The 12,638-nt window shown below is 36.1% G+C and overlaps 1 protein-coding gene across 3 annotated transcripts; it reads right to left on the reverse strand.

Moving 5' to 3' along the window:
• Window positions 1–10,479: 10,479 nt before the first annotated feature.
• LOC118433566 lies at window positions 10,480–12,403 on the reverse strand. 3 transcript variants are annotated; one of them, XM_035845568.1, is made up of 5 exons: window positions 12,212–12,403; window positions 11,992–12,125; window positions 10,922–11,085; window positions 10,747–10,836; window positions 10,480–10,670 (listed from the first exon to the last, which is right to left on the reverse strand). In XM_035845568.1, exons 1-5 carry the CDS (start codon window positions 12,347–12,349, stop codon window positions 10,534–10,536), a joined length of 663 nt encoding a protein of 220 aa, XP_035701461.1. In that variant the 5' UTR covers window positions 12,350–12,403; the 3' UTR covers window positions 10,480–10,533. The 3 variants fall into 3 exon arrangements, with proteins under 3 accessions (XP_035701461.1, XP_035701460.1, XP_035701462.1); XM_035845567.1 differs by having other exon boundaries at window positions 10,741–10,836; XM_035845569.1 differs by lacking the exon at window positions 10,747–10,836.
• Between the last annotated feature and the right edge of the window lie 235 nt (window positions 12,404–12,638).

A 12,638-nucleotide genomic window follows, 5' to 3' on the forward strand; every position in this document is an offset into this window, starting at 1 on the left:
TTTTAAAACCGCCTTAAATTTTGAAATCCTGAAGGGATTTTCAAAATTTTTGACCAAAATCATGGCCATGAGTCGAACTTTCGAATTCTATGAAATTTTGAAAAAATTAATTGTTACAATTTTTTCGAAAATTTTGAGATTTTTTTAGGCATTGGATTCGTCGACAAGATCGTCAAAATATCTCGAAAAATAAAATTTTTTAATGTTTCCTTTTTTTCTTAAAATTTTGACCTTTGTGATCATTTTAAGCATAAAATTTTGAAAATCCCACGGAAATTGCAAAAGTTATAGAGGTTTGAAATTGGTCGAAAACGCAGATTTTGAAGTTTGGCGCCACGCCATGGCGTCAAATATGAGTTTTACACGGAAATATGAATGGATCCTTCATCTAGGGTCCTAGTAGATTCTAAAAAACATGGTGGGTACCCTGGACTCTCCACCCATGTTAATAGTATACCTGGTCAGCATAGGTGATTATTTACAGAAAAGTCAGCACTTTAAGAATTTGGTTTTTTCATTATTTTTATGGGCGTTGTCCACGTATGTAAAGTCGTTTGTTTGTCTACACTCTTTTACTTTTCTATCGGACAGATTGTATTTTGGGAAGCCGTTTTTTAACTTTAAAAAACTTTAGTGTAGCATAGCTCGTAATATTACAAACAAAAATAAGTATTATCAATTAATCGTGTATTGAAGATTGTACAAGTATTACTTGAAGCTGCTGAAGTATTAGCAAAGTAAAGAAAAAGTATTATTGTCAACCATCTTTCCCCTTGGTAAATCCAAGAAATTGTTTCCAAGACAGCTGAATATTAAAGGTCTCAATTCTATAGCCTCAATATGAGGCTATAGAAATGAATTTTTTTGTTGATCTGGGGGTTGCAATACTTTGAAACTACATAATTGAATTTATATATCGCCGGCTTATTAAGTAAAACAGTCAAGTCCAAAACGAATTAAAGCCAGAAGCTGACGAAATGAGTTTTTGGACTTGACTGGATTACTTTTTGATGCGTTTTTGACTTGACTGCATTACTTACTAAGGAACGCAGTCCTGAATGTGCATATAAGAAAAAAAATTAGTTAAAATCGCCATATTTTGTCGAGCCTTTAGAGAAATTAGTTGTGGTTGCATAGTAGTTTTGTAAACACATAAGGTTTTCAACTTATGTATGTACCACAGGCTTTACAATCATGAAACTAAATAAATTTATACAAGGAACTTATGAGAGCTTTGTGGAACTCAACCCAGTATTTTGACTTGTGCATAAATTGTTCGACTATATATACTGTTAAATCACTGTTTTATAGCACCATGGGATCTCTCAAGTTGTATTTGTTCAATTTCATTATTTGCTAGACGTCATTGCCGACCTTCATGGCAAATATTGCTTGGTTGAACGATTTAAGAAAAATTCTGTCTGGGTCTTCAATTAAGATCCCACGTGAAGCAAATTTATGCTGGTTCACTTAGTAGTCTGCCATTGGAAGCAATTATCTAACCCTGTGTCAACTTTAAAAGAAATGTTCATGCAGAGAACCGCAGTCCCGTCCACCTGTGTGTGAGTCCCACTTGATCGAGTAAGCTGATCTTCGAAGTCTAGTAATTATTTTGCATATCTTGGGCGTGCAAAATTTGAAATTGATCGGATTAATTTATTGCGAGTTATCGGGAAGCCAGAGCGGACGGACACACGGATGGTCAGCCAACACACGTAAGACTCGGGATGGGATAAAAGTAAATAACAAACAAATTTATATTACGGCAATTAGTTATCTTCGTAAGTTTGTACAAGTTCGTCAAAAACCACCGAATAAGCTTAATCGTGTCATAATTTATCCGAACCGAAGTACTTAAAGGCTTCGTAAACCTTCTGCTTACCGTACAAGGCACAGTTATTCGAGTTTGCCACATCATACTTTACACACAGTGCAGTCGTTAAGGGAAGTCGAACCACTTGCCTGGTGAGAAATATTCTGTAGGTATCTAATAGAATTTATATTTCAGAACATTGTTACAATTTTTTCAAGAACATTGACTGAAATATATAATGCAATCGAACAATTCAACATTCTTGTACTATTTATGCTTAACCATTTATGCTACCACGCAATTGGGTCATGCCGCAACTCCCAAAACAATCTCAAGTTATCGGAATTTCCTGGCCAATTTAAGTGCTTGTGACTTACAAATATTCCATTCCTGGGATTACGACAGCCACATGACTTTCCCCGACTTAGGCTTGGTATCAACTATTATCTTCATGCCAAAGTATGCAAACGTGCCATTATTTTTTCCTGAATCAACGGAGCTGCCTGGGATGGACATTTTTAAGTCTCGTTTTTCCCCCTGTCGATTATGTTTCATCTTTCTGAGCCCAAAAAGTTACAGTTCCAGCGCCTTATTTGAATTTCAAGCCGGTGGCTGGATACAAATTGCCGCAATGTCTCATCTGTACTACCATGTGATCAACTACAGACCTTTGATACCTAGTACTAACGCATTGATCACTGTTGTCATAAATAAATCGGAGTTTAAACACCTCGCATTGAGCAAATTTGGGCAGCCCATGTTTCACTATTTGGTTGTAGTAGTGGTCTCACGGGGAGAGGATTTTGAGATGTGTTTTCCCACGTTAACAACTATATTGATAGACGTAATCTGGGAAAATATAAAGTGCATGAGGGAAATAGAATTAACTGAAGGGAACTATCCTCGTGCGGTTGAAATGTATAGATCAAAACGGGAGGAATGGTGTCTTGATGACACTCAGATTACCCCAGACACCATTAATACCGCCCCGCTTGGAAAAAACATACTTTCAGTCAGCGGCGTAGCCAGGATTGGGTCCTGGGGGGGGGGCTCAGCCAAAAAAATACATATTACCCAAATAAATGGGCCTTTTTAGCTTTAAGATTTCTACATTCAGTTACCGAATGGCTCATACCATTTTAAGTAAAACATTTTAACACCGAATAAACATATTAGCACATCTAGTTTAGCCCTATGTATTAAGAACCACCAAGTTTTCATGTAAATAAACTTCTCAAAAATTCTTGTCTGTAGAGAACCTTACGCTCTGTCGCATCTCAATTTCCTTCCATACAATCTTAATTGACAGATAATATAGTGTAACTTAAACTTTGTCACGACAGAAGCATTGTAAAATAACGTCATCTCATTCTCGAGGACGTGATTTTTCGAAAATATGTTTCGAAAATCATTCCAAATATTTGGCGAGAACTGCAAATCAATGTGTAATTCTAATGCTGGTTTTGGATAGATAACGGTATGGGGATGAAGTATTTATGCATTATTATTTGTCCGTAATTTCGCGTCGATCTACTAAAAAATGATCCGAACGTTTGCCAGTTTTAATTGTGAAAATCTGCTTAATTCCGTGAATTTTGCTTAGTTTTTTTCTTAAAGGAAATCAGTGGGTCATAAATGGCCACAACTTTTTATTATTAGCTCGCCCTGCGTAGCATGGGAGCTATTGAATTCCTCTTGTCCGTCCGTCTGTCCGTCTGTCTGTCTGTTAACGACTCTTTTGCATCAATTGATTTGATTTGATTTGATTTATTACAATGAGGCACCCCAATAATGGGACATTACACCTCAAGGAAACATTCATGTCATACATTATAATAGTAAACGGAAATTACAAAGAAAAGAAAAAATTCATGATAAAGTTTTCATACCCAGGGAATATCTGATCATATACATCAATTATCTCAAACAATTCATACATTCTTCTGGTATTTTGGTCGTGTAACAGACATTTCTTAACAGCATTCTTAAACATTGGTACACTCATGTTCTTACACTTATCTTTTATATATTCGGGGAGATTTAACCATGCTACAGACGCTCTATACTTAAATGATCTTTTACCAATGTTGTTGTTTATCATAATACTTGGTTCATAATACGCTATATTTCGTGTACTTCTATAGTTAACATTACTGTCTGATAAATACTTATGGAAATAAGTTGGACCTATTCCATTTAACATTTTGTGTGACATTTTGCACAACTCGCTTTGCACAATGTTTTCCGCAGTTAACCATTCCAAATCAACATTTATATTATCCGTAATTGATTCGTATTTGTTTTTGGAGAATATAAACCGACCACACGCTCTAATAATTTTATTTATATTGACAATGTTATGTTTACCAACCTTTAAGTGGTACAAGCACACCTTGCCGGCCAGTGGAGCGAAGGCTTTGCCTCTCATGAGCGCTTCGCCAGTCACTTTTTCTACATCTATGACGGCAACCGGGCATCTCATACCCACACATGTCATGTAATTATGTCTCAATTAATACCCAAAGCCATTCAATTGATCGACATTTACGTGCGTTGGGAGCGTTTTTTTCTCGAAGAAATCAACTTTTTACACTTTTCAACAATGCCTCGGCAATTTTTTTTGGCTCAATGTTTTTGACTTTGATTGGATTTTGGTGCCGTTTTAGATTCGTATGCTTTCAAGCCTATTGTCCTGGCTTTGATGTGTTTGGTCCCCTAATAGACAAGTCGACCAGCGAAATTCTATATTTTGAATTTCGCCGATCCTCAGATATGTCTACAATACGACCCATTTTTGTCCGGTGCATCTCTCGAGGAATGAAGTGATCATGAGCTTATTCCTATTAAAAAAAAACACTTTTTGGAACCAGGGGCAAACGAATTTCTCCATACCCTTTGAATTTTGTTCTCTAATTTTTCAACAAAAAAAGATAATCAAATTCCGTTTTGAGCTTTAGGAGTCTGATTAAATTTTTCAATTTTTATACTTCTTTATAAATCCTGAATTAATTTTTAACTGGTTGAAGAAAATCGGGAAGGTTGACGCTTTCAATATGTGCCCACTCTTGAATTTATCACGTGAACGGAGCAACCAAAATAATTGCATTACTTTTCAAAGATATAAATTACACTAATTAATGCTTTCTGTGATGTACATAATCGGAATAGTTTATTTTCTAATTTGACTTTTTTAGTTATTAGGCCAGGTCTAGTAAATCCATACGCCTAGAATGTATTTTGGATTTACAAATTAAAAAAAAAAATACTATGGGTATTCACGTCAACATCGCTACATCATCATCAACAACAACTACAGCTACAACAGCTACAACATCATGTCGTAACATCGCTTCCCAACATCCCCGCAAGTTTGCAATGTTTGCGAAGAGTTGCTATGGAGAACCAATCAGATTCCTTAATTATTTTACGAAATATGCGAAGCAAAATGGAATCTATTATCGCCGTGAACTATTTCTCGCAAACTCGTAGTCAAGTGAAATTTTCAGGTCTGCTCTCATATTCAGTTTATATATTTTCATGCAAAATAAGTCGTTTCGCACGCACCTAAAAGGCTGCGAAGATGTGGCGCGAATTAACGATTTCGAGTGACGTGAATACCCACACTGTATTTTGTGTTTTGACAAGAAATAATGCAAGCATTTTTTGATGGACTTTGAACTTCAAAGCCTGTAGTGTATTCCTTTTTTTATGTTCAAACCAGGCTTCTTGGCTTGGTCGGAAAATCGAACTCGTTGCCCGGCGAGTAGATTGGTTTCGTCGACCAAGCCAAGAAGCCTGGTTCAAACCGTATGTTTTGAACATCTCTGCAACCTAACCCTTGCTGTGGTACTACCTTGTAAACTATGAAGCTGCATCCGCGTAGAAAAGTGTTTATGTCGTCCTAGGCCCTTTTTAGGACGAGGAAAGCGTAGCCTGCGAGCGCCGAAGGCGCGAGCGGCTATGGGCGCCAAATTTTTTTGCCCCGGTTAGATTTTTGGCAAGCGCGGGCCCTGGTTGTTACACTTGGTATAGTTACCGCTATAATTGTGTAATTGCTTTTAGCCCATTGTCGAACGGTCCCAGGACATAACATCATCATTGTAGATTGGAGCAGCATGTCAAGTGGAGGGAAAACTATGAGTGGTTTTTCCGTATCTCCCAGGGCGCTTGATCCATTAACCCGACTAAGAGCCGCAGGTAGCTTCATCCCTTACGTTGCAGTAAGTGTTGCAAATTTTATTGGGACGCTGTTCCGTGCGTCGATTGCGAAACCTTCAACTACCATCCTAGAGGGGCATAGTCTGGGAGGATACCTGGCGGCAAATACGGCTTATAATGTTCAATTTCAATCTTGCCAAGTTAATGACAACTTTGAAAAAATATTTTGTCCCAAGATCAACAGACTCACACGTAAGTCTAAGGAACTCCAATATAAGTTGAAATTTGTCAGCCACCAGTTTTATTAAATAAAGTGATGGATATACCCTTCAATCTGGATGGATCCGCATTTTTTCCGATAATGCGGAACAGCGTTACTTTCATGGATGTAATACTAACATCGTCATTTTCTAGCCACAAAACTCAAATTGGACATGTTGACTTCCTCGTAAATCATAATCGCTTTACCCAGCTTGGATGCGGTCCAATACAAGGAACCTCAAATTTTCCATTCGGTATATTATGTACTACTCTCAATTGACGTATGTGTACGTTACCAAATGAGTTATTTTGCAGTGGAAGGGCAATTTCCACCAATTTGCAGTCATTCCTTCGTCCATGAGCTATTTTTGTCTACCATATACGGAAAGGAATACATCGCCCGGTATTGCTGGAGTTCTTGGTTCCTCCCTACAATATGCAGTTGTCCTAAAGCGAAAATAAATCTTGGGCAGAATTTGTCATGGCAAAAGTAATAACTATAATTATTAATCAATAATCTAATCAGAAATGTCGAAAGAAATTGTAGATAAAGTTACAAATACAGGAATCAGTGGTATCAAGGCACGTACACGGTGGACACCAGTGATTCGGTTGAAATTTGCAAGTACGACACAGATGGCTGGCTTGAATTTCCAAATATGTTCCCGACGGACGCAAAAAACTAAGCTGCTAGTTTTGCAACCCGATGTAACTAACTAGCAACCTAGTAAGATTAAGGATATAAACTAATAGCAATAGAAATAGAGTAATAGTAATAGAGTAATAGATCCTAAGTGATATAAACAATTCATACAATTTTTTCATTCTTCTGGAGATATTAGGATTATGGTTTGTCCAAATTTAAATATCACAATCTGGAATCTCTTCCGATATCTAATAAATTTGCATATATTGCCCTAAAAGTTTTGAGTTTGATGTTTTTTCTTCCTCTGGAATTAAGTTAATCTCAACTAGATTATGCCAAAATTATCCCCAATTTTCATGCACATATGGATTTTGAAGAACAGGGTCATAGGTAATTTTTAAAATTAGTCGGATGAAAAAATTATTGCTGGTTTTCCTGGAATTTAAATCAGAAATTTCGGATTTTCATATATGCATATACATATAGTCAACTTCGCCCGGGTATGTTGCCCGAAACGGGTAGGTGCATGAACTAGGACTACATGAATTTTTAAGAACAAGGTTATAGGTAATTTTTAAAATTACTCACAATGAGGAGGTGTAAATAAAAATTCATTTTTATAAAAAAATTTTATTTAAAAAAATTATCGTTTTTATCATTTAAAAAAAATTCAGAGATGGCATGAAAGTATCAAATTCTTAAAATTTTTAAAAATTAATTTTTATAATTCCAGGGAAGTAATTCTGAGCAAAAATTGGGTATAACTTTTGAAATCGGGTTAAAATTCGAAAAGTTACAGCGTTTTCAAAAATCCGAATTTTGGCTGAATTTTTTTTTGAAAATTCCGCCAGGGGCTTAATGCCCATTCAGGAAAACGAAAAAATATGGGTCCACTTATTTTTGAGCTTGAACAATTTAAAATTAGTCCGGTCGATATCGGCGATAATCATCTCACACCGTTGCATTGTCAGATGGAAAAGTTAGTGCTGGTTTTCCGGAAATTTAAATCAGAAATTTCGGATTTTGATATGCATACATAATCAACTTCACCCGGGGATTTTGCCCGAACCGGGTAGGTGCATGAGTTGGGGCTGTATGCATTTTGAGGAAAATGGTCAGGGGTAATTAGTAAAATTACTCCGGTCAAAAAGCTAGTGCTATTTGATTGGAAATTAAAATCAGAAGTTAGGAATGTTTGTATATGTGTCTGAATTTCTCCCACGTATTTATTTCGCCAAAACCATTCAAGTGCATGAGTCGCCACCATATGCGTTCTGACGATCAAGGCCATGTCTAAATTTCCAAATAAATTTCCAACTAAGTCCCAATGGTCCAGTGGTGAGGGGGTAGGATTGTCACCACGCAGTCCTACGTTCGAATCCTACCCAGAGAAACTTAGTAATCCTACTTGGCTCGGTGTTAGTACGGGGTAGGTGCTCCCAAGTATGAGGGTGCGGAGCCTTGTTCAGCTTGGGAGCCGCAATAGAGTCCGTTCTCTATCTGCAAGTGTCACTGGCGGAAGAGCATGGTTGTATAACTGTGAACCGATAAGACAATAAAGCATCAAAAAATATATATATATATACCTATCCGATTTTGGGGTTTTACTGGGTTTACTCAATGTTTGCAGTGAACTAATATACCTTCAATGTAACACTAATTTGTTAAATTAATGTATTTTATTAATGATGGTATTCTTTAGTTCATCGTATCCTTATTGGCGAGTAAATGGCTGAATGGGATAGAATTTTCACACGCCAAAAGCACGTGCCCACTTGATTAACATTGGAGGCGGGGCTAAAATTCAAATTGAATCTATCCTAACATACTCCGTAATAGTATCGTAAAATAGTTTACGAAGATAAAACAGGGGTCCAGGTTTGGTAAAAATCAAAAGCGTAGTAACGTGATTTTCGATGAGAAAATTTTACGACGCTTACAAAACCTCGTAAGCGTCGTAAGTTATTTTGCGACATGAAGAATACTAATTAAGGATACGAAGAAATAATGAATTCCCTCAATGTTTTTCATAAAACATCAATGCAAAATGCCAGGAATACCCAGAAAAATATTAATATGTTCAAGCTCCAAGTTGAGCAGCAAATTATGATTTTTGGACCATAAGGAAAAATTAGAGAACTTTACGGAATATAATCAGAGTACTCAAATCGAGTTAGGTATGTACCTGCAAATTGATTTTATTGATGTATCTATTTGGATTTTAGATAAAACCTAGTAAAACCTGAGTAAAATCCAGGAAAACCCGAGTAACACCCCTAATTTCCGACCAAGCAGAACGCAGTAAAACCCCAAGACCCCAACCCAGTAAAACCCGGGGTCGGAATACCATGTATTCAAGGTTGAAGGGAAAATGGTTTCAAAGAAACTCGCAGAATTCCCTAGGAGAATTGGAAAACTTGGCTTAAGTACAATGCTGTACAATGCAGTACATCTCCTGCGGTGCACATCAAATACAGCGTTAACTGTGACATCTACAATTGTAATTAAATTTAATGTGCTAATGTCTAAATGTTACACTCATAGACTTACCTCAACAGGAAAATTAATTTAACCTATTTTATTTTTGAAAATAATTGTAACTGGACGCACAATTCTGCCCGATTAATTTTCACTTTTAATTTTCATGATTTATTTTTCTCACATTTCCCCAGTAGAAATTGAGTAAGTAACTACTGATTTCGAAAGAGTATTAAATGATCTACAATTTGGTATCAAGAATGTTGAGTTTTTAGTATTAAGAGATATTTAACAGACAAATTACTTATATTTATATCATGCTATGTACATTCTATTATTGACTATGGTATCAATATTTGGGGCGTGAAAACCAATGTGCAAAGAAAGATTCACTCTTTGTTAATTAGTTATTTCCTTCCTAGCTTTGCAAAGAAATTAAGAAGATCAAAAAAACGTTGTGAATTTAAAAATGTTTATAATTCCCTAAATCCTGATGACCCTTTAACTAAATGTCACCTTTTGGCAGTTAAGGAGAGGCGAGATTTATATCTGTTTAAGTATGCATTTTGTAATCTTAAGCCCCTGCAAAGCACAACCTCCGGTCAGCGTTCTTGGCCGCTCCTTGTGGTCCCCAGGGTTCGTACTACTCTGGCACTCAATAATATTACGTATAGAGCTACCAAATTGTGGAATACTGTGCCACGATCCTGGGATTTTAATATTACTTACCTAAAATTTTTTAAATTATGTCGTGACTTCTTAAGTCATGAATAGATATTAGTTACTATTTAGGTTAGATAAATGCTTTATTACTGCATATATGCGATTTGTGTCATGGTTTGTAAACCAATTTGTAATGAATTGATCTCTGTTGACACTTGAATAAAGGCTTAACAACAACAACAAAAATTGAGATGGGGTGAATAGTTTTGATGCTATGCAAGTTTCACCGCAGCAAAATTAAGTGGATGCTCAATTGTGTTCGACACTCCATTGAAGTGTTTGGGATGAACACCAGAATAAATTTACTACTACGTGGTAATAAATTACTATAGTTATATCACTCGAGGGCTATCAGACCCGATTCGAATGACAGAATGAACACTGTTGGATGTGTGTGGTAACAGGATTGTATTTATTTCATGAAATAGAATTATCAAATTCATACCACAAAATATTACATGCTTTTGCATCCACTCGTATCAACTTTAATTAAGGGGGTCGTCGTAATGCCCTGGAGATTCAGAGTTGTTTTAATCGTCTCCATGGCTTCATTCCCAATGGACAAATTCCGTGACGTAATCAACAGGTTCTCTGTAATATAGAGAAAATATGTAAATAAGATTCGGCAGCTTAATATCACTAGAATATGTAGCAGTGCAACTTTCACGGTAATTGGAACCCCAACTTTGATCACATGTCCAGAAAACTGCATAATTCGAGTAATCTGTTGCCAATACATAAACGGAGTACTTAGTTTCTAGAAACATGAAGAAATCCGCTTTTAATTACATGGAATTACAAGCAGGGAATCGTCCAATATATATTTAACAAGAATTTATTACCTGTTGTTTTCGCGAGTCCAACCATCTCCGCTGACTGCCCATATTGCGCTATTCGTTCTTTTTGAGCTCTTGTGAAATTATACCAGCTATCGACATTTAAATACGCGCTGCCGTCACGGCTTAGAAACGACACTTCGGCGGAATTTGAAGGTAGTCGTCCGGATCTATGTTTAACAAGGCATTTTCCCAATTTATTAAAGATCTCCAATATTAAACAGGTTATGACAACAACTACAAATTGTGTAATTACGTAAACCATAATTTGCGTACTGGAACCATTTTGTTCCCTGCCACATATTATGCAGTAGACGTACATAAGCGAACCTCGAATGGGTGGATGTTACAAAAAAATTATGGCTAACAAGGAACCTTATGTACTGTCACTGTACTGTATGATATTTGGCGAGAAACTGCATCAAAACGTGGAATTTTGCAATGCTTTCTTTATGGGATAACAAATTCCTTCACACTCCTTCAGAATAGCAAAATTATACACCAATAAGTCCGTAATTAATGCATCTTTATTGTAAAATTACGAAAATTTTGCAAAATTTTCGAAAAGTATACAAATTTCCTTAAATTTGGAAAACTTTGAATATTTTATTTGTGAGTATTCAAAATTTGGAAAATTTTTCAAAATTTGGAAAATTTTTCAAAATTTTCGAAATTTTGCAAAATTATCCAAAGTGTGCAAAATTTTCGAAATTTGCATATTTTTCGAAAATTTTTCAAAAGTTTCGTAATTTTATAATTTTCTGAAGTTTTTGAAGTTTTTCGTAATTTTGCAATAAAGATGCATTAATTACGGACTTATTGGTATGTTGCTATTCTGTAAATTTGTTATTCTGAAGGAATTGAAAGAAAGCATTGCAAAAATTCCACGTTTTGATGTAGTTCTCGCCAAATATCTTGCGAAAACGCGATTTTGCACCGAATGTTTTATGACAGAGTTTTAGTTTCACTAAATCTGTCGATTAAGGCTATTCCGAAGGAAATCGAGGAGTGATAGTACTTAAGGTTCCCTTGTAAGCTACACAATTCATAATTGACTGATAAATGTTTTGTCCAACTTATCGGTGTGACGGGTCTCCCTGATCCATGTCCCGTCCAGGCTAGGCAACTTATAGTCGACTAGACTGCAAGTGAAATTTGGATAATAGTTGTCGGCCGGGTACGTCTGGATGGCATACCAAATTCCGGAAAACTGTGAATATTAGAATATTATGTGAATGTATACCTATAGCATTGAATTGTATATATTTATTTATATTTTAGTATTTATTGGGTTACCTCCGTCCTGTTTAAGTTTTGCACAGGCATTGGAGATGGGCACCTCCCCACAAAATGCTTCAGCGAGTGACAGTACTGAAATGTCAGGAATGCTGGAATAAATGCTAATATTGCAAATTTAAGTTTTAACAACGACATCGCAGCTGTTCGAATCTGTAATAATAATTGTATGGGTGTGACTCGATGCTTGTATTGCAGATGAAATACGTTTGATCGTCCATGACAAGATATATATACGAGTCGATGAGTGGCCATCGTTTGTATTTCCAGGTAACGGTACCCAAATGGAATATTTTTAATTTTAACCCTTGGAAGGGTTGGAAGGGTTGACAGGTTTAACCTTTAATATATGCATATAAGCATATAAGCAGTTTAAGGGTAATAATACAATAGTTCAGGTATTCTTTTTCTATTTTTCCCCATCTAC

Source organism: Folsomia candida, unplaced genomic scaffold (genome assembly GCF_002217175.1).
Source record: "Folsomia candida strain VU population unplaced genomic scaffold, ASM221717v1 Fcan01_Sc058, whole genome shotgun sequence".
NCBI classification, from domain to species: Eukaryota; Metazoa; Arthropoda; class Collembola; order Entomobryomorpha; family Isotomidae; genus Folsomia; species Folsomia candida.